The sequence below is a fragment of the Cygnus atratus genome, chromosome 5 (genome assembly GCF_013377495.2).
Source record: "Cygnus atratus isolate AKBS03 ecotype Queensland, Australia chromosome 5, CAtr_DNAZoo_HiC_assembly, whole genome shotgun sequence".
Lineage (NCBI taxonomy): Eukaryota > Metazoa > Chordata > Aves > Anseriformes > Anatidae > Cygnus > Cygnus atratus.
In genome coordinates this window covers 29,934,257-29,954,076 of record NC_066366.1, presented here as the reverse complement: position 1 = coordinate 29,954,076, position 19,820 = coordinate 29,934,257, and the positions used below count along the sequence as shown (strand labels likewise).

The 19,820-nt window shown below is 42.6% G+C and overlaps 1 protein-coding gene across 1 annotated transcript in view; it reads right to left on the bottom strand.

Moving 5' to 3' along the window:
* The window catches only part of RGS6 (regulator of G protein signaling 6), a 238,022-nt gene extending 220,089 nt beyond the window's left edge, over positions 1–17,933 (bottom strand). Inside the window, exons 1-2 of the mRNA XM_035539120.2 lie at positions 17,800–17,933; positions 5,281–5,388 (exon numbers count right to left, since the gene is read on the bottom strand). Of these exons, the coding sequence (XP_035395013.2) occupies positions 5,281–5,364 (84 nt within the window). The 5' untranslated portion in view covers positions 5,365–5,388; positions 17,800–17,933. The remainder of the gene's footprint in view (positions 1–5,280; positions 5,389–17,799) is intronic.
* Positions 17,934–19,820: the final 1,887 nt, after the last annotated feature.

Below are 19,820 nucleotides of genomic sequence, written 5' to 3'. Positions count from 1 at the left end.
TGGAAAAAGGGTAGAAATTTGGAAATGTCAAGTGCAAAATTGCTTGAAATGTCTTAAACTAATGTCTACCATCTGCATAGGCAAATTTTGGGTAAAACTTGAAGAGTATAAGTCTGCAGTGGTATCAACTCATGCATTTTATCATGATTTTTAAGTTAAAGAACCAGTTGCAAAGCAGAAGCAATTATGTGAGAATCTCAGATTACATGTACAAAAATCAGGCCCAAAGACTCTATGCAGAAAAATCTTGAAAATATAACTCAAGGGGCAAATTAAAAAAATGCCAAAAGTATCCAGCAGTTTAAATGCCTTTTAGGCATTAATATTTTAGGCTATTTCTTAGGTGAGAGGTTGTTTTTCCAATATCTAATGTAAACAGCACAGACGTTTTGCTCTGAAAAAAAACAGAAATCCTTACAAATATGAATCCTTAAAAACCAGAAATCCTTACAAACAAATCCGGTGGCACTTCAAGGTACAAGAGAGATGAGCTGCTGCCTCTCCGTAGAGCACCAAGAAACCTTGAAAGACTCAAGAAACCTCAAAAAAGATGCAGACTGCTTTCATTTAATAACGCATAAAAGTTCCATGCATAGATATCATGTCATTTTCACACACAGCAGCTTTTCCTTTCTTTGCCACAATGTCATCCCTTGGACTATCCCCTTATGGTTTTGTGTGCTATTAAGCACAAATTAAGAGCAAACAAACAGTACTCTTGGTTTTTTGATCAGGTCCCAATACCTGCATAATACTTTTAAATGTGAAAAGCTAATTTTAACAAAAGCCTCTTTCTGCCATCTTTCTGCTTTGTGGTCCGTACATTTCTTCTACTCTGTCTTCACAAGCCTCTGCTCTTCCTCCCCCCTCCCATCACCACCTCAGACCCGTTCTCACAGCAGCTCTCCAGATATTTGCCTTGACTGGAACATTGGGAGCTGCCTGGAAAAAAGCTGCTAACATAACATTGCTTCTTCTTAAGATGATTATAAATCAGATCTTACATGAGAGTTTAAAAAGAAAATAATGCTGCCAAATACTGAAGGTAAAAAAACAATTCAGATTTTCTGAAAGCATCTTGTGGCAGCTGCAAGTTTGTATTATATTTACTTAGAACAGTAATTGCCTTTGGAAATCAGATTTTCCTGCTTGTTTAAAAGATTTATGATGAGTAACCATGAAACTCTGAGTTAACTCACTAACTGCCGACTAAAATAGCAGATGTGTCCAGCGAAGTTTAACTGCAGAGATGAAAACATACCATTGCATAACCCAGGTCATTTCTTTGACAACACCCTTTGACATCCCTCAGAGCATGCATGCTCAGAATAGCTCTAAATATCTCCAACAGTGAAGTTTATGAACTCTTACCCATTTCATATCTGTGTTTTCATCCTTCTTGTTATAGCCCCCAGGTACTCCTAAACAAATCTTCCTTATTGTTTTTTTCAGTTCCTATTTAGCCAAGCCCAAAGTATTTTGCTTTTTTTTTTTTCTTCCAACAACAAGACAATTTTTCCAGTCTTTTCTCTAAGGAGATTTGATTTGCCAAACTGTTTTGGTAATAGGTTGTCTAGTAGGTCTGGTGCCAGAAGGTGTCCATGAGCAGTTCATTTTTTGTTAGAGTCTGGAGAAGGTGAACTTTCAGACCCAGAATTATTGGAATAATAAGACAAAAGGCCCCTGGGACAGAGTGAACAGGGCTTGGAAGCCAGAAAAGCAATCAAGGGAGGCTAAATTTCAAAGCATAGTGACAGGCGCTTACAATGAGTTGGTATTTTCTGTTACCATTTGCTTGGAGTGTGTTTTTCTCCTCTCACCGGCTTTCCATAGTGTGTCTTCCTTCTGTGCTGTAGCACCCACACAATGCTCACAGACTGCAGCGAAAACTGGGATGTTGCTCACACCTGCAAAGCCCTTGTGCAGGGAGACCTGCTCCCATGAAGAGGAGGTTAGTGCATTTCAGTCTTTTCATGTATTGCATACCCCTCCTCCAGTAGTAATCCAAAACACATCAGCATCTTCTCCAGATGTGGCCAGACCAAAGAAAACACGGCTCTGACTTTTTACGCACAGAGCAGTTCTTAAACTGCAATGCAATGTTGGGGGCACCCTTACATTTTCCCTTGCGTATCAATATGCCACACAAAGACAAATGACAGCAGACCCCTGTGGTGATGCTACCCACAGCCCTATAACCAGCTTGGAGCTGAGGACTAAGTACTGAGACACACAGGGTAGCCCGAATACTAGGAGCAGGATGCAACTTACCTAATTATAGATGTCTACCACATGACATAACCACCTGAAAGTTGGATGTCAGAGCATCTAGTAAAAATCAATAGGGACCTAGTCAATACATCTCACGTAGTTTAGGGTATAATTCATCTTAACAAGTGTAGGGTGAGGCAAATCACACCCCCAACACCACTCACACTAATGAGTGCACCTGCACTACTAATTCACACACAGATGTCTTCCAGAACAGCAGGGCAACATGGAACACTTTGCATTCAAAAATAACATGCCTCAAAATTTGATAAATATCAGCCCCCAAAAGGTTAACCCTGAAGGTAGAAGAAAATAAGACATGTCTCACTGAGACCATCTGCTGTAACAATCAAAACAGTTAAGAGTCAGTTTGCTTGCAGGAGTCCATAGAGAATATCACAAACTAATTGGAGTCAAAATAAATTAGTTTATTTTGTTCTGCATGGCCAAAATTCATTCCACTTAGCTTTATGTACCTAAGTAAAGAGAACAGACGGTTCTAGGCTCTTTTCCATAAACAAAACAGGCAGAGGTTGCTCCAAAGGGACACTCACCATCATCTAAGGTCTGACTTGTCCTTTAGATGCACACATCTCTTGCCAGCGATTATAAAGAAAGGCAGGCTACCAAAACAACCCTCATCATTTTTGAGCTTCAAATAGACCTCAGTAAGTCTCAGTAAAGAAAACATGAACAATTTGAGGCTGTACATGTAGGGCTATCACCATCCTCCACCTTACACCCCCCCAAAAAACCCCACAAGCATGACAGCTATGGCAAACAACAGAACAGCTGACACTAAGAGCAGGAATGACTCTGTCCTGTTACTGAAGGTCACCTTTATTTCTTCTTCAAGGAGATCAAGAATTGCGTCTCAGGATTCCTACCATGAGAAGCAAAACTTTTTTTTCTTTTTCGTATGACCCAACTGATACCAACTCTAAATTGTATGGTATGTGGGCAGATTGTGTTCTGCACTTCCGGGAGTCCAGTGCAGTGTTTTTTCTCATTCATTACTGGTAATCAAGCCATTTGAAAAGAAATTAGAGATTAAGAGCTAAACATTCATTTGGAGAGAGTAGAGATATTCAAAAGAATAAAGTCTTCTCTCAGATTTTGCATATGATTTCTCAACACTAAGGAACATATAATTGATGCATAATATATAACTAATATCCAAGAGTAAATTAGGTTTAGAAAGTTAATCATCAATAGAAATTAACTTTTTTTTCAAAGAACAGTTTATATTAACCTTATTCATGAACGCAAAAAAAAAACAACCCTCAACACACACACACACAAAAAATTGACAGATGCCCATTTGCTTAATACAGAATTTCATATTATTAAACAGTGCATGAGGCATGCTATCATAAAAGATAACCACATATTTTGACAGATGACTGTATTACAAAGGGCTGATAATACTGACATCTAGGGAACACCAATATAGAGAGATGAATCAAATGTCATGAGTGCACTCCCCTTTTGTAACACCAAATTCACAAGCCTTATTCTATAGTGACGATAGTGAAACAGTAACAGGCAAACAAATGGAGAAATCCTTAAACAGAAATGTGATTAGATGAACAGAAAGTGAGACACAGTCAAACAAAATACATAATGTTTCCAAACATAGGTGAGTTCTCTGCACATGGAGAAATTCAGTGCCCTAATTCTAGACCATGCAACCAGAAACTCCTTTCATATCTGAGATCTGCTTCCATCTGCTGCTGTAGGACCTCTCAGTGAACAGGTTCTAGAAAGACAATCTGACTAACCAGCTACTGCTACTTCCAAACTAGCAGCTGAAGTGTGTTCATAACACATTCAAAACAAACAAGCCTACACATTACCCAGAAAATTTTCCCATGTTAACAATTCCAGATTCCAAACCAAATATGCAACTACTAAACCAAAATCACGGTTATCAAAAAGTAACACTTTAAACAACTCACGCTCTTGTATGAAACCTAAATTATTTTCTCAGGATATGAAAGTCATCAAGATTGCAGTCACGCAAGCAGAAAACAGTATGATGCATACCCAACACATTTTAGTTATCTATAGCTATTTGCTAAGGTGTAGAAATGATTAAAAATATTTTTTTTACCCAGGATTGTACTACATAAGGAAACTTGATTTCAGCTGGCATTGTAGCTCCCAAGTTAACAGAATAGTAGCTTATTTGGGCCACACAAGAGATTTTACTTTTGTCAGAACTATCCAGCACTTTCACATGCTGCATAAGAAACATTCTGCAGACTGAATAAAAAAAATATTTACATGATTTCATTAAATTACAGAGACCCAATTTCATAGATAATATATTAACCTACCCCAGAGTAAAACACCATCTTAGCAAATAGATCGTTCTCCTTCAGCTTTAATACCACCTCTGAAGTGCTTCAGAATAAGACACTTTATCATTGTGGAAAAAAATGGTTTTTGACATTGTGCACTGCTGTTATTTTACCTTTGCCTAATACATATTTCACTAGCACTTGAAAGGCTTCTCTTAAATTTAAGCATGCAACAGGAAGTAATAACATCTACCTGCAAAGAATCAAACTGTAAATTATGTAACAAAAAATGCGGTTTGAAAAATAGAAAAAACATATGAGAAGGTCATTACATGCCAGCTGCTCTAGGCTTAGTGTGATAAAGCTTAGAAGTATGTACAATTATTTTATCTACATTCAGTAAACTTGAATAATACTTGAATAATGTTGCATCACAGCCCTTCACAAGAAGTTATGGTTTTCAAGTTACATCATTATAAGTCTTTCATCAACTATTTTATACTAACAAACATAAATGCTTCCACTGAACGGAATACTTCCGAGCTCTCAAATGCTATAGTTCAAATCACCTACTTTACTGAAAAATATTTCAGATATAGATCCAAGCAGATGGCAACACAGCTTTGTCTTCAGAAGGGACAAGGATCCTTTCACGAGCCAACAGCCAGCGAGGAGCAGGCTTCTGTAAGCAGCTCCCGCTCCTTACCTTTCTGTAGACGATCATGTTCGGGGAGCTCTCCTCAGTGTCCGCAGCTTCCGCGCTGCCAGGGTCAGCAGGTGCTTGGGCCATGTTTGCCTCTCGTCGCTGCTGGGGCTGTGGGGACAAGAACAGAAGTCAGAGCCACCCCAGGCTGCAGGGAGCATGTGAAGGACACGCAACAGAGGGACAAGGACAGTATGGGGGAACCACACTCTGGACTTCTACTGCAGCGACACCCCACCAAAATGCCAGGACAAGCTGCAGCCCTGAGGGCCAAGCAGAAAGCCCACAGAGGGAGACTGGCAGGGCAGTGGCAGCACCCTCCCTCAGCCCTCCACTCTCCAGGACGAGGGCAGAGCAAGCAGCTTTGCTCCCCTCTCCTTATCACACAGCCAGCAAGCTCCAGGTCAACCACCAGGCCTAACCCTCCCTCGCCTCAGCTGTCCTCTAAAAGCACTAGGAAAGTGCTGCCTCATCTCCTCCAGGTCATGCCAGACTCCAGCCAAAAACATCTGTTTTAAAAAAATCATACGGTCACGGTGCAGGGAAGATGCTTTACATTCTACATCTAATGCTACATTTTAAAATTTTCTCCCACCAGCGTGTTTGACAAGTTACACCTTAGAGGAGACAAGAAGACAAGATGGAGTCACATCACGGCCCTCACTGGTCTAAGAGGTAACACCACCTCCTGTAGACACCAGCACCACAGCTGTTCCACGAGCAGAGGTGCTTTAACATTGAAAGAACCAATATTTTATTAAAACTTGAGACAGAAATGTTAAAATATGCTCAAAATATATACATGGATACTTGACCTACAGACTCCTTTCTTTAAAAAAAAAATCTTATCTCTTATTTACAGAAAGAAGAGACTTTTCACATTTCCACAGGCAACAAAATGCCTCAGCATATAATACACACATACAACAGATGTTCAGACCAGTTTAGACACTATTTTAAATTTAAAGTGTATCAATTAATTTTAACTTGTATTAAAAGTTTTTCTAAATTATACTCTGCTGCCATTCTATTTTTTGCTAGAAGCCCAGACATTGCACTGTTGTCCCAGGTCATGAGCCAAAAAGGAAATGGAATAAATTCTTTAAGCATAATGATTAGATACAAAAAAATATCAAATAGCACAAACGGTGAAGGGTAAACCATTTTCAATTACAGCACTTTGAATGATTTATACTGATGTCCATTTTCACGGCCTTTCTTAGTCTTGATTTCAAGGCGCTAAACAATTAGGCTCTGTATCCCCAGTCAATTTAATGAGGTAGAGATTTTCCGTAACTTCCTGAAGGCAATGACAAGCCAAAGCAGAGTTGTGAGCATACATCAGGTCACCCAAGTTTCAGCTTCACCTGCATTACGGAAAGACCATGTTTACCCCTCACATTACATCTGAGATCATCCATATTTTAAAAGAAAACAACTGGAATTAACTTTTAATTGAGCGGTGCCCTTTAAAGAAGAAATTTCCAATTTCTGGTCAAAAAGCCCTCTGCAGCATTATTTAGCTGTGTTCAGTCGTTGCATTATTCACTTTGAACGTTCTCATTTACAAGTTGTGTTGTTGTTATTCTACTGTTAGCTCACTTGATTTTTTCTGATACTTCATGATTTCCCACCACGGTGCATCTTGAAGCTTCTCAGCTACTCCAGTGCAACAAGACAAGCAATAGAAGGGGTAGGGGTGCATTTTAAGGTAAATTCATACTTTTCATTTTGGTTTATAGTGTTAATTATTTCCTTCAAGACAATTAGTATCTTCCCCTCTTACTACCAACATGGCTTAAACAAATAATTTTATTTATATATTTTTACAAAATGATGCTTAATTCAGCTTCCTATAACCCAAGCATAAATTGTGTGAATGCATCTGAAAAATGACAGGGTGTCCTTCCTTGGTTGTCACACTCAGTTTAGTAGCAAGTAGGACATTAGTGCAGATCTCAACTCACTTTGTGCAGAAATATAGATAGGTGGACTTCATATCAGCTTTGCATGCAGGAAAACACCAACTAATTTTTATTTCTCAGTTTTAATGAATAATCCAAACAAATCAGAAGAACATTTAGTTATGCACGTTCCTTTATGATTACTACCTTACTATGAAAATCAATGTAAGCTAAGAACTCTTACTTTTTTTTAGAACTCCAACCTTATTTATATATAAGCTATAGAGGCCCAATAGATACTATTGATGGTAATCAAAGGGGGGAGAGGAGCAGCTGGACCATGAAGTCCATATTTAATAGCTCTCCATGTGTTGGCAAACTACACTGCCAAATAATCAAATGACTAATCTGGATATTATTTGCAACCATTTTCAACTTGTACTGATTGCAGTGAGTGTGTTCTTAAAACAGTTGTGTTCCCTGGCTTTTCTGCAACAGGAAAAAAAAAAAAGCCTGATATTCAAATACACAGTACTCAAGCGGCAGCAGAAAACAGTTATGTATTTGGCATCCAGCATCAATAAAGAGTAGATGTTAATTGATTCCACCAAGTACTGGAGAGGCTACAACAGGAAAGGAAGCAAAGCCTTGGCAGAAATTAAACCTGGCAGTCATTGTACAGCTTTGGTAGTTGGACTGTTTATTTTTCCTGTCTATATGTTTTCACATCCCCATCTATACATTTTAAAAGAGCAGAGCTAAAGACAGAATGACCATGGGAACTGGTAATAGCTTTGAGCTGTTCACCTCTAGGTTGCCTGTCCACATGCAGCCAACACAGGTGATGGCTCTACTGGGAACATCTCAAGCCACCGATGGCCTCTGAGTAGCCTGTCAGTGGTTTCATTATACCCCAAGAGAACACATGTCCATAAACCAAACAACATCAAGTCTTGCAGCCCTCTAGACAGTCCACTCAGGAATCCCTGTGAGCTCAAGAAGCCAGGAAGAACAAAACATTCACTGAGTAGTAATGATGATCCCAGTGAGAGCAGGAATTTCCCCCTTTCTCTTCCTTCCAGGCAGAATTTTAAAATGTTATTTGGCCCACTGCACTGCAAAACTGCAAAAAAGCTGCACTGATAAGTGCTACCACTCAACAACATTCTATTAAAAAACAAAACCAAACCCCTTACCCCTGCAGGAAAGAATCACATGACTAATTTTTCAAGGGATCCTACTGATTTATTAAAAAAAAAAAAAAAAGTCTCTGCCCTCTGAGCCTAAGTAAATGTTTGCAGTGCATTGACCAGAAGAGAATCCAACTGCTTCTTGTACAGATGTTTCTGTTATGCAGGGCAGAGAAGGGTGAATATGGACATTTTATTTTTTTTTATTTTTTTTTAATTAAAATCACACATGAAGTCTCCAGAAAAGATCCTCACCAATTATTACCTAAGAGCACTGTCAGCACTTCACTTCTACAGGCCATTTACTGCACTTCTAATGGCTAATGCATACCAACACGCATCCACACACCAACCACCAAAATCCATAAGCATGTTTTCAAAATAAATAAATAAATAAATCTAACTGCCCCTGAAGGTTAAAAAGATACTATTTTCCCATGGCTATTTTTCTGACAATAGCCATACTTGCAGTAATCCAGACTCCACAGCATCTGTGATAACACTTGAAAACCATTAGTGCTAACCGTTCTGTCACACACAGGGAGCAAACCAGTAGTCTGTAACTTTTTGTGTGGGGGGTAAGATAGCCTATGAAGCCTTAAACTAAAACCTCCAGAAAAAATACTGAGACACAGATGCTAAAACGAGAGGATGCATTTGGCTCCTTTTTTTTTTTCCTTTCAATTTTTCTTATTATTTTATTCTTTATAATGGATCTGTTTTTTCTGGAGAAACATAATCATGCTGGACTAGATAGGCAGCCCCAGACAAAACGTACTGAACTGTGGTGAGCTTTATCTCCCTCTTATCTGATCAGGCTTCTCAAGCTCCCCCCAAAGCCAGAGGCTGCAAACAGAATAGCTCCTATATATCACAAAGGAATCAGTGAACTCATTTAAACTAGAATAACCAATAAAATATTCCTCTGAAAAGCAAGAAAACCTTTTGTTTTCCTTTACACTTTCTGATACAGGAGTTTAATAACAAAACTTCAAAGTCAACAACCTCTACATTTTCAGACAGCAATACCGTCAGTATGTAATCTCAGCATATATGTAAATTCGGTGATAAAAACTAAGCAATAAATTAACAGCTCTCCATTCATGCTCTAAAATACCTTGACTACTGCAAATGACTGCTGTAAGAAAACTCTTATAGGCACAAAAACCCATCTGCTTCACAGAAATTACCCCATCTACGAGTCCTTATTGACTCTGGGTTTTATAGATAATGGAGACAGAAAGAGAAGAAATGCCAAGTTAGAAGAAATTCTGCAAGACAAACTATTTCTTGAAAATATCACCTGGGTTTAACAAACCTATACAGGATCATATTTAGACTTTGATCCTACATTTAATAAATAATTTGTCAACTTAATAGGCAAAATTGGCAGTTGCAAACATTTCTTGCACATCCGAGATAAAACAGAGTTTGCCTGAGTAATCTGCACAAATTTAATCCTAGACAACAGAATCTAGTACATGAATCCCTATGTAAATATCTATCAGCAGTGCTCAGCTGAAATGCAATTTGGGATAACAGTAAGTGGAAACGACCTTTGTGCTAGTTAATTACTGTATTTCAAGAGTAGCTTATCATTGACTTGTAGTCCTAACATCAAATCGTAAGAAATTTGAAGCTTTAGCACACCACCATAGAATAAAAATTAATTTCATGTCATTAATATCCCGCTAATTTCATTCTAGCTACTGAACACATCTAGACTAGTAGGCTTTTCACGCTCCTGAGGAATCATATAGCCACACACCTGCTGAACCCAGTAGGAAAAATCCCTACCTGGTTTGATTCAATATTCAGATCAAATAGATCTTGTTATTGAAGTGACAGCAGTGAAGAGACAGGGAAAAATAACCAGTTAACCTGCATTCAATTAGTGCCCATTATGATCAAGTTGATATTTCACATCCATTACAAAACTCTCTCTATAATTGCACTGGGAAGAAGGAAACCTGTAGGTTCCGTTTCTTCTCCTGATTAACTATTACTTCATTAAAGTAGGGATCAGGCATGCCTAACAAGATGTGCATACTAGAGGACAACACAGAGCATATCACAGAAGTCATCCTGCACACCAAAACAAAAACATCAACCAGAGGATCCCCAGGCCCCAGCTGGGTTGTGCAGTCTGCTTTTATCTGATGTAGCTCAAGAGCACTGCAATGCTCACCTCTGCTCTTCCTTCAAACATAAATCTGTGTGACTAGTGAAATAATTTTCCAAACAGAAACCGATACAACATCCATCTGAACCAGAAAAGAGCCAGAAAGACCGGAGCTGAGGTCAGGACTCCGCCGTCCCCACCAGTGTCCTGGTACCGCACACTGCCCCGCTGACCACCTCAGCAAAACAAGGCTCTGCAAGCACATTCCCTTCCCAAAACAGATGTTCAGGAGGAGCTATGTGCTAGTGAAAGGGGGACTGGGGATCCCTGCGTAGGGAGCGACACCACAGTCAGCAGTGCCCGAGTAAAGGGTCTGGTACCTCTCCAGGTACCACGGCGCTGCTCTCTGAGTGGAGGAGCAACCAAGGGGGTCTGCCTCTGGTCAGTGAAGTCCAGTTCCCAAAGCACATAAAAATCCTTCCAATGACAGCTTTGGAAATCAAACTGTAACTCAAGTAAGTTACTCTGAAAATACTTTCCCAGTGGAAGATCATCCCCAGACTTTCTGCCCCTCCTTACAAGTGCTGAGCTCTGCAGTACTATCAACAATATTCACTCTGTTGCTGTTTTTAAGTAACAAAGTATAAACACTTCCAGCAACCTCACTTAAAGTTCAATATTATTATTTTTTGGCCAAACAACTTCCTCTTTGTTTATGAGAAAGCAGTTCTATTTATACAGGGAAAATTCATAGGTTCCCAAGGACCCCATTCCTCTGCCCTTTGTACCAGCTCACACCTGGCACACACATACCAGCACGTCTGCTTCCAGTGAAAAACGTGCCTCAAAACATCCTGCGGTGATACCTACATTTCCATACAGCACCAGGGCAGAGAGCAAGCTCTGTGCTCCTGACCACTCACACTGCCTGGCTGCTAGCTTGCTCCCAGGCTCCCTTCTGGAGAGCTCCAAACCAGTACGCGTGCAGGCATCGCCCTGGGAACACAGGTCTCTCCTATCACCGCTTGCACACAATAGTCAGCGGGGGTGATCCTACACGAGGTTAGCCTCTCAACTTCTTACTCATTCCTCCACCAGTTCCCCAATAAATTTTGCAACTTCACAGACCCTCACACCACATCCTGTCCTATGATGCATAACCTTATCCCCATGGGCTGCAAAACAATCTCACATTTTTTAAAGCATTCATTGTAAAAACAACAAAAACACAACCCCCCCCACCATTACATCTTCAAGACACAGAAGAGATACCATCTGGTGGCCAGAAGAGACTCCTGAGCCAAGGATATGTACTGTGAGCACAGCCATCCATCTCATTTGGACAGAACTAGCCTTCAGACATGAGGCAATCCAAGCCACTTGGCTTCCTGCATAGAGACAGGCTACCATTTTAAATTCAGCCCACTGCATAATTTAATGCAAGCAGCTGTTTTCTGTACATACTTGTCACCACTCACTTGCTTTTCCCAGCTACGTATGCCCTTTAATAAAATGACTACACGCTCAAGGTGCCACGTTAGCCACAGGTGGCCCGTCTCAGTTACCTGTCAGAAGATCAAACGGCTTCTCGACAGACAGCAGGAGATGATTACTTCCCTCACTTTTCCCCAGGCAGCCGTGCCCCATTTGGATACTCTGCCTACGTATTTCTATACCTGCAGGTATTTGTAGATATTAGAAAAAATGAAAAACATTGCCTACAACTGGATATTACAGCCAGTAAACCCAGGGGCAGAAGCCAAGACAAAGGAACTTGCTCAGCATCTGACACTGACTAGGTCCCAAATTCCCTGATGGACTAGAACCTTTTTATTTTTTAAAAGGAGAAATAAACACTACCTGTTTTCCAGTCTGTCCACCCAAGATGTGCTAGAAGCGTTGCTGACTTAAAGGGGATGTTTCCCACTTTCAGAGCTTTCTTTTATTTGACAGAGAGATAAACAAGGAGAGCAAGACAACTGAAAGAAAAGGTGCGATGTGGATGGATGGGTGGTGGGGAATATCGACACAGGAATCGCTTGTTAACAAAGCAAACGTTTCCCTTTATGAAATCAATTGTTAAAATTGGCTCTCGTGTACCAAATTTATTTTTGATTTAATGGACCAGGATGATGCTATACCAAGGAAGAAATTGGCTCCAATACACCCATCCTCCTTCCAGAGAATTCAGAACAAAATGGAGCGCCCACCTATCATCATTCTACCTTCCAATAATAAAAAAAAAAAAATAAAATACTGCTGCGAGCACAAGGGCTCTTGGAAAAGCTCTGAGCCAACATGCTGTTACCAAGGATAGTTGCAGAGAATGTAACAGCAAATATATGCTGAATATTTAACTGAAATAAAGCGTCAGCAGTATGTGAGTTTAGAAATGCAAAGAGAGAGGCATAGCCCAACTTTGAACTTCATCTGAATTGGTGATCCCAAGCAACTGCAGTATTTATACAGTGCTATCAGCCTGCAAGGAGCAGCTGCAAAGGAAAGAGCTGAAGCTGTATTTTGTTGTTTTGCAACAATGCCAGCTTTTTGGCCAAAATCGTTCACTGTGGAAAACGAGATGACTGACTACATTGATAATACAATGCTTGAGGGTAGACTTCTAATCCCTCTTCTGATATAAATCCCTTTTTGAAAAAACATCTTCTTTGGATCAGTCAAGGTGTGCTAAGAGCATCCTGCCCACGAAGTTTGTCCATGAAATGTACTGTCTCTTGAAGTGCCTTGTACTTCATGCACCATGGAAAAAATTAATTGCAAATGCAGTAAACTTCTTCTGGGGGATGGACTGCATTTCCTAGTTTCCACTATATCCAGTAAGTTGAAAAGAGCTGAAGAAAATTGATTAAAAAGAAAAACTGAATGAGAAGAAGTGCAAGCTAATGGATACTCAAATATGGGCAGACAAGAAAATCAAAATATTAAAATAAGAAAATATACACCTCAGTACCTGTTAGATTCCCACTTCAGAATCACTCCACATAAGCTCCCTGTGCCAAATGCAGTTTAGTAAAATAAAACTCCCTTCAGGTAGTCTAATGCAAGTTGATATAACAACCAATTCACTCCTGCATTGATCGGTGACTGTGCAATCTCATTTTAAACATCCCAAAGTGCTGAGAGTTCTTGCTGGATGTTCATTCTCAAGAGGATGGAAAATTGCAAGTGCCCTGCATAAAATTAAATGGGAAATTTGCTACCCAAAGGCACAGGTGCTTTTGAAGATGTGGCACTATGCAACAGCCCTGGTTGCATTCCATGTACTTCAAGGACATTATGCAATATACTATGATTTCACTGCCCAGCTGTTTATCTCAGAAACGTATAGCCTTTACAGATGCAAATGAAGTCCAAATCGTTTCTGTAATTACAATGTAAAAAGCATCTGAGACACTCCTGACTTAGCTAGCTCAAGTTCACGCACTCACACAGTTCAGCACAGTCTAAAAATCCCACTGCAGTGGTTCCCCTATCCTGAACTCCACAATGCCCTAACTCAACTACTGCAAATAGCAATATATGCCACGTGCATTATGAAAACTGCTATGCTTTACTACACTGCTGTTACGCTATAATGCTCATATGAAGATAGCTCCTTTAACTGACCTAATAAGTGTCCATGCCAGACTGCAGTTACACTAGTGAAGGCATGATCTGGAACTAGTTGCTCATCTGTGACAGAGGCAAATATTATTTTCATTTACAAAATGATAAACTAAATCACAATGAAATTAAGTGACTTCCCCACATTCACATAACGGATGGCAGAGCAATAAATTGAACATATAAACCCTGGCTTTCAAGCCATTAGTTTTCATTTGCTCAGCACACACATCCCCATAGCACCGTAAGTCTGTATTAATCAATCCAAGGAGCTTTTAACTACCCTGTGAATCTTTCACCACTGCTGCCAGGTTCTATAAGTACAGTGAAAAAGATGACATAGCATTCCTCTTCACCGGGATCACATTTGTGACTCTCTTGAATTGAAGATTCCTGGCAAAAATAAAATACAATTTTAAAAAATGCACTAACTCTTCTTCACTGCCAAGCTACTTCATGGCCCCCACCACCTCCAGGCAGGCTGGGTGCAGTACCTGTGCCACCTTCTGCTGCTCTTGGGTCAAGGAACAGAGAGCTGCTTCCAGCATGACAATGCAGAGCTCCTGGGACACCAAAATGCCAGAACCCTATTGCTCACTGAAATTTTAATCTATGTCTCCCTCCACGATCTTTGCCATCAACTACAGCAAAGTTAAAAAAACAGTAAGAGATGTGATGTGACACAAGTGGGTAGCAGCAGTCTCTCTTGACTCTACAATCTTTCTAGAGCTTGACAACCACCGAGGAAAATACAAATTAGCTCCTCTTTCTTGCTCCTCTCTTCATAAAGCACAACAGCAGAAATCAGTTCATGCCCCAGCCACCACACTATGCTATCGCTCCAGCTAAAACCAGTAAGTAAAATTATGGAAAAGTCTTTTCATGGTAAAATGTATATGGACTAAGAAAACATTGCAGATTCACTAATATTAACAGCATCCTTAAAAAACTTAAAGAGTCACTATATCATTAAAAGAAAAGGGTAACCCAGCCCCATTAGCCTCCATAATACATCTATTTTTATCTTTTCAAGTGCATAAAGATATGCCAAATTTTTCAAATTACTTCAGACTGTGTGCCTTCTAGCCACATCAAAACTCCTATAAAACACCACCGCAAGGGCACAACTCGAGCGGTGCTCTGACATTACACAGGGTCACTACACAGGAAGTTAAGAGATTGAGTAAAGGCAGAAATTTGCAGAAAAAAATCTTAGAGGTGTAGGAACATAGCAATTTAGTTCAGAATATGAAGAAAGATGTTCAACTACATGTAAGCGCTCAAAGACGCAAAGAGGGAATTTTCTAGCCTGAGGAATCAGGCGTGTAACTCCACAGGAACCAAGCAACTGACTTGTCCAGATGCTTCTGAAAACCTCCAAAGGTGTCCATCACCACCAACAGGCATCTGAAACATGCTTGGCCAGCACAGCTCTTCTCCTGGTCAGCTTTTCTCTAACATGCAGACAGCAGCAAGTGTTCAGGGTTCAAAGTACTACTACATCTTCAGCAGTAACACAGGGCCCCAATGCCCAGCTTACATCTCATTTGATACTTTAGATGGCAGAGCACTGTTTCATGCCATGCTGGTGGCAGCAGTTCAATGACTGACACAAATAAACACCTCCCCAAATTACCAACACAATAATCCTATTGCACCCGAGTTTTCTTTGTAATTACAATAGCATGGTATGAATTCTTATACTAATGCAATCGTGAACAAGCTAAGAAAAGTCCCATGAGGAACCAGGAGCACGTCAGCTCTGAAAACTAGATGGAATACTCGTCCTCTGAAACACTCTGGAGCTGCTCAGTGCCATGGACCTGTTTGCTCAAACAATCTGCCCTCTACAGAGCCTAGATGTGTTTGCAGAAATGCTTCTTAAGTGCCAGGCACCCAGCACACAGAATGCACTAGCTGCTCGGAAGGGCAAAAGTGCTCACCCTCCTGCTGCTGCTTTACAGCTACATGGTTTGATTTAGAAATCAAAGGTACTTCAAGCCAGAGCCTCTGGGTTACCTATCCCTTCATTCTTGAAAAGCTGGAGGCTCACATTTTTATGAAGGAGAACAAGAAAATAATCACCCGGCAACACCCTTGTATTCCATCAGGAAGCATGAGCCACGGCACGTTCAGAAGTTTCTCCACAGACTAACATACAGTGTTAAGAAGACACACTGCAGCTATTTTGCCCTCCTGCTATTCCACGTACAGCAGCTTCTTTTCTTCCCCTGCCACCTGCTAGTTTGCTGCAGTCTGCTGGGACAGTGCTGCCCTCTCCTTCTCTCCCCTCCTTGGCTGCTCGAGGGGACAGTGGCAGATCCCGGCATTTCCAGCCCCTGTGCTCAGCTCTCCTCCCATGAGCATTAACCAAGGCAGAGTTACTCTCAGGAATGAACAGTGCTCTGCTCACCTGCAGCATACCTGCGGGCTCCACCAGTTATGTGCCAGGCACCAGAGCACCCCGTCAGGGGTTAGCAAGGAGGTAATCACTGCTTGCAGAGGACATGCTTTTTCCTCTTACCCTCAGGTGTCGTTTTGGTTAAAACAGATGTCTGCACTACCTGCATCACAGGAACCTTCAGAGAGAAACGAAGGCAGGCAGCATCAACAGTGACTACATGCAGCTTCATACTATGCCTTTCCTTAGAAGGGACAGGTAGTAAAGGGAAACTAGAAAACTTAGTCAGACAGGTTGAACAGCAATCTTTAAACATCTTTTGCTTATAAATCTGTGTGACACGTAGCAAGTAACTATTTCTGATTACCACTACAAATTAAAAGGGAAAAAAAAAAGCTATTTAAAACGTCCACCACACTTGTAGCCAGTTAGAAAAGAAATTGGAATGCTTGCCTGACTGTTTTATTAGTTGGGTTGCTAGAAAAAAGAACAGCTCGTCTAAAAATAAAGACGATACTGGCTGGGTCTAAACAGTTTCTTCAGCATCTCACATACACATTCAAGCAATAAGCACTATTATTTGTGCTTATAACCCCATGCCTCCAAGTCCACAACTACAATTCAACATCTGACCTCTCCTTTAAGCAGATTTATAAGGCAGTATAGTGGAAACGTTCACAATCAGCTGGCAAGAAAGCATTATGAATCATAACTCCACAGCAAACAATTGCTAGCTCTTCTGAGCTGCAAGATTAGGACAAACCTGGCATTCAAAGAAAAAAAAAAAAAGGAAAGAAATAAATGGATGAAGGAAAATATGCACAGCCTTCTGCATCTACGTAAAACCAAATCAACCTCAGAGAATATTTAAGATGGTACCAAATGCCTTCCATCCCCAAAGCTCTGAACTACAGTTAACCTCTTCTGCTATTTCTTCAGCGAGCAACTACAAATAACACCATGCCTTTACCAAGCGCTTTTCACACTCGCAGCTCTCCAAGCACTTCCCACAGAAGCACACAAACACAACCCAAGTGTAGCTTTCCCCGGGGTGGGAAGCCACCGATACACAGGGCGGGATGCCAGCGAGAAGGTGAGTTTTAGCAGTGCGGCTTCGTTTATCAGAGACGGATTTTTCCTCTTCTCCCATCCCTACGCGCTGGCACTTAACAAAACAGAAACCAGCCGAGAGTCCCCGTAACCTTTCATTTCAGGGGAGCACTGGGAAGCGTCAGGCCAGTGTAACGGGGGTAGTGCAGTGGGCAGCCCCTCGCCCTGACTTACCAGGCCGTCCTGGCCCTGGTGAGGGCTGTGTCCAGCGGGGCGAGCAGCGGGGCGAGCAGGCTGTGCGGTGGGGCGAGCAGCGGGGTCCGTCGAGCACCGCTTGGGTCGGTGCACGCCGCAGGAGCCGCCACGCACCGTTATCTTTAGGAAAATCCGCGTTTTCCTCGGAGAAACACTTGAGGCTCGCCGCCGGTCCTGCGAGCTACTCCTGCGCGTCTGCCACCGCGGTTAATGCCCGCGGAGACGCTCCGGGTGCCGGGGGGATCCGCGGCTCTGCCTGCCGGGGGAGGGAGCCGTCACCGCCGGACGCCGCGCTTCCAAGTTCCCCCGCGGGGCACCGGCCCCTTCCCCAGCCCTGCCGGGGCTCCCCCCTCTTCCCAGCGGGGCCCCAGCCCGCAAAGGGCCCGCCCGGCCCCGGGAGCAGCGCCCGAGCCCCCCGGGGGGCAGAGGGGGCTCGCCCCGCCGCGCTCCCCTGCCCGCGGCCCGCCCGCCACCTGCCCGCGCCCGGCCCCCATTACCCTGGCAACCGAGGCGCCCTCAGGGCCGGCGCGGGGCTCTCCCGCCTCGCCTCGCCGTGCCGCTCTCCTCAGCGCCCCTCAGGCCGCGGCGAGGAGGAGGAGGGCGAGGAGGAGGGAGCCAGCGGGCGCACCGCGCCTCCCGCCGGCAGCCCGAGCCCGGCGGGGCGGGACGGGGGCGGACCCGGCCCCAGCCCCGGTCCCGGTGCCCCCCCTCCGACCCGCAGCAGGTCCCGGTACCTGGGGTCGGCTGAGGGCCTCAGGACCCTCCCAGAGAAACTCTGCTCCCTCGGTCGTGCGGGGTCCCGCTTGCAGATGCCCAAACCCTCGGTGAAATTCAGTCATTGCCTCGTACGTGGTCCCTGCATTCCGCATGGCATTCCTTCAGCATGGTCTTTACTCCGGATTGCAAGCCTCTGTCTTCCTTTTCATTTATTTTTTTCTTGCTGTTTTGATCGGGTACACTTCATGGCCATGCGGAGTATGATTCTGCGTTCTGCTTGTCCCGTGCTCTATTTGTGTGTTTATTACTGCACGATCAAGCTGTTAGGTAAAATTCTTCCATCTGTAAGCAGGAAAGCCTTATCTGGCTGGGTCATGGTCCTCGAATGCTCACGATTTCCCTGCAGAAGCCCAGGGCCACAAAGGGACCCTGCACACCATTATCACTCACAACGCCTTAAACAAAATCACTCTGAGTTGCACGGCTCTTTTAAGCAGATCTGTCACATGGGCAAAAGCCATTGCTGTTGGCTAGAATGAGTTTCCATACATTAATTAGCTGTGCAAAGTAGCTTGCACGCTTCTTATGGATATGCTCCACCAGCTTCTCCAGCAGATAGGATAAGATTTTTATTCCTTTCCTTTTCCTCCAGAAAGAACTCACCCCGAAACGACCCTAATGTCTGTGAAAACCCCACGGACAGATGCTGGGAAGCACTGCTCCCAGGCCCTTCACAGCAGCAGTGTGTGCCAGCCTCAGCCTCAAGAGCTTCTGAGTTGCCAAGGTTTAGTTTCCACAAGTAGGACTGATTTTTGCAGTATAATATGGTAAGGCTGTCAGCTCCACAGAGGAAACACAACTTTACCAACGTATCTACCCTGTCTTAAAAGCCCCTGCGTAGTGTTCATGTTTCTCCCCTTTCCTAAGATCCTGAAGAGTTACTTCATTTGGATGTTATCAAAACCAGGCTTACATGCAATGAGCCTGCTGATTGGCACCAAAAGCAGGGATGTCCCACTATGTTGTGGCTGTGGTGTGCCTCGCACACTGGCTCTCTGGAAATGATTGGTACCTGGAACAGTTGCAACTGTTCAAGTGAAAAATTCTGAAGAAAAAAAAAAGTCCAAACGACACCTTTTATAAAATTATCCATCTTCTGCTGATGACTGCAGCAGTAGAAAGGTTCCCACACACCTGGTTATACTCTCCTAAAGATCTCTCATACAGACTACTGTAAAAGGGTCGTTTTATCCCGGCTTTGGAAGGTGCAAGTTTCCAGCACT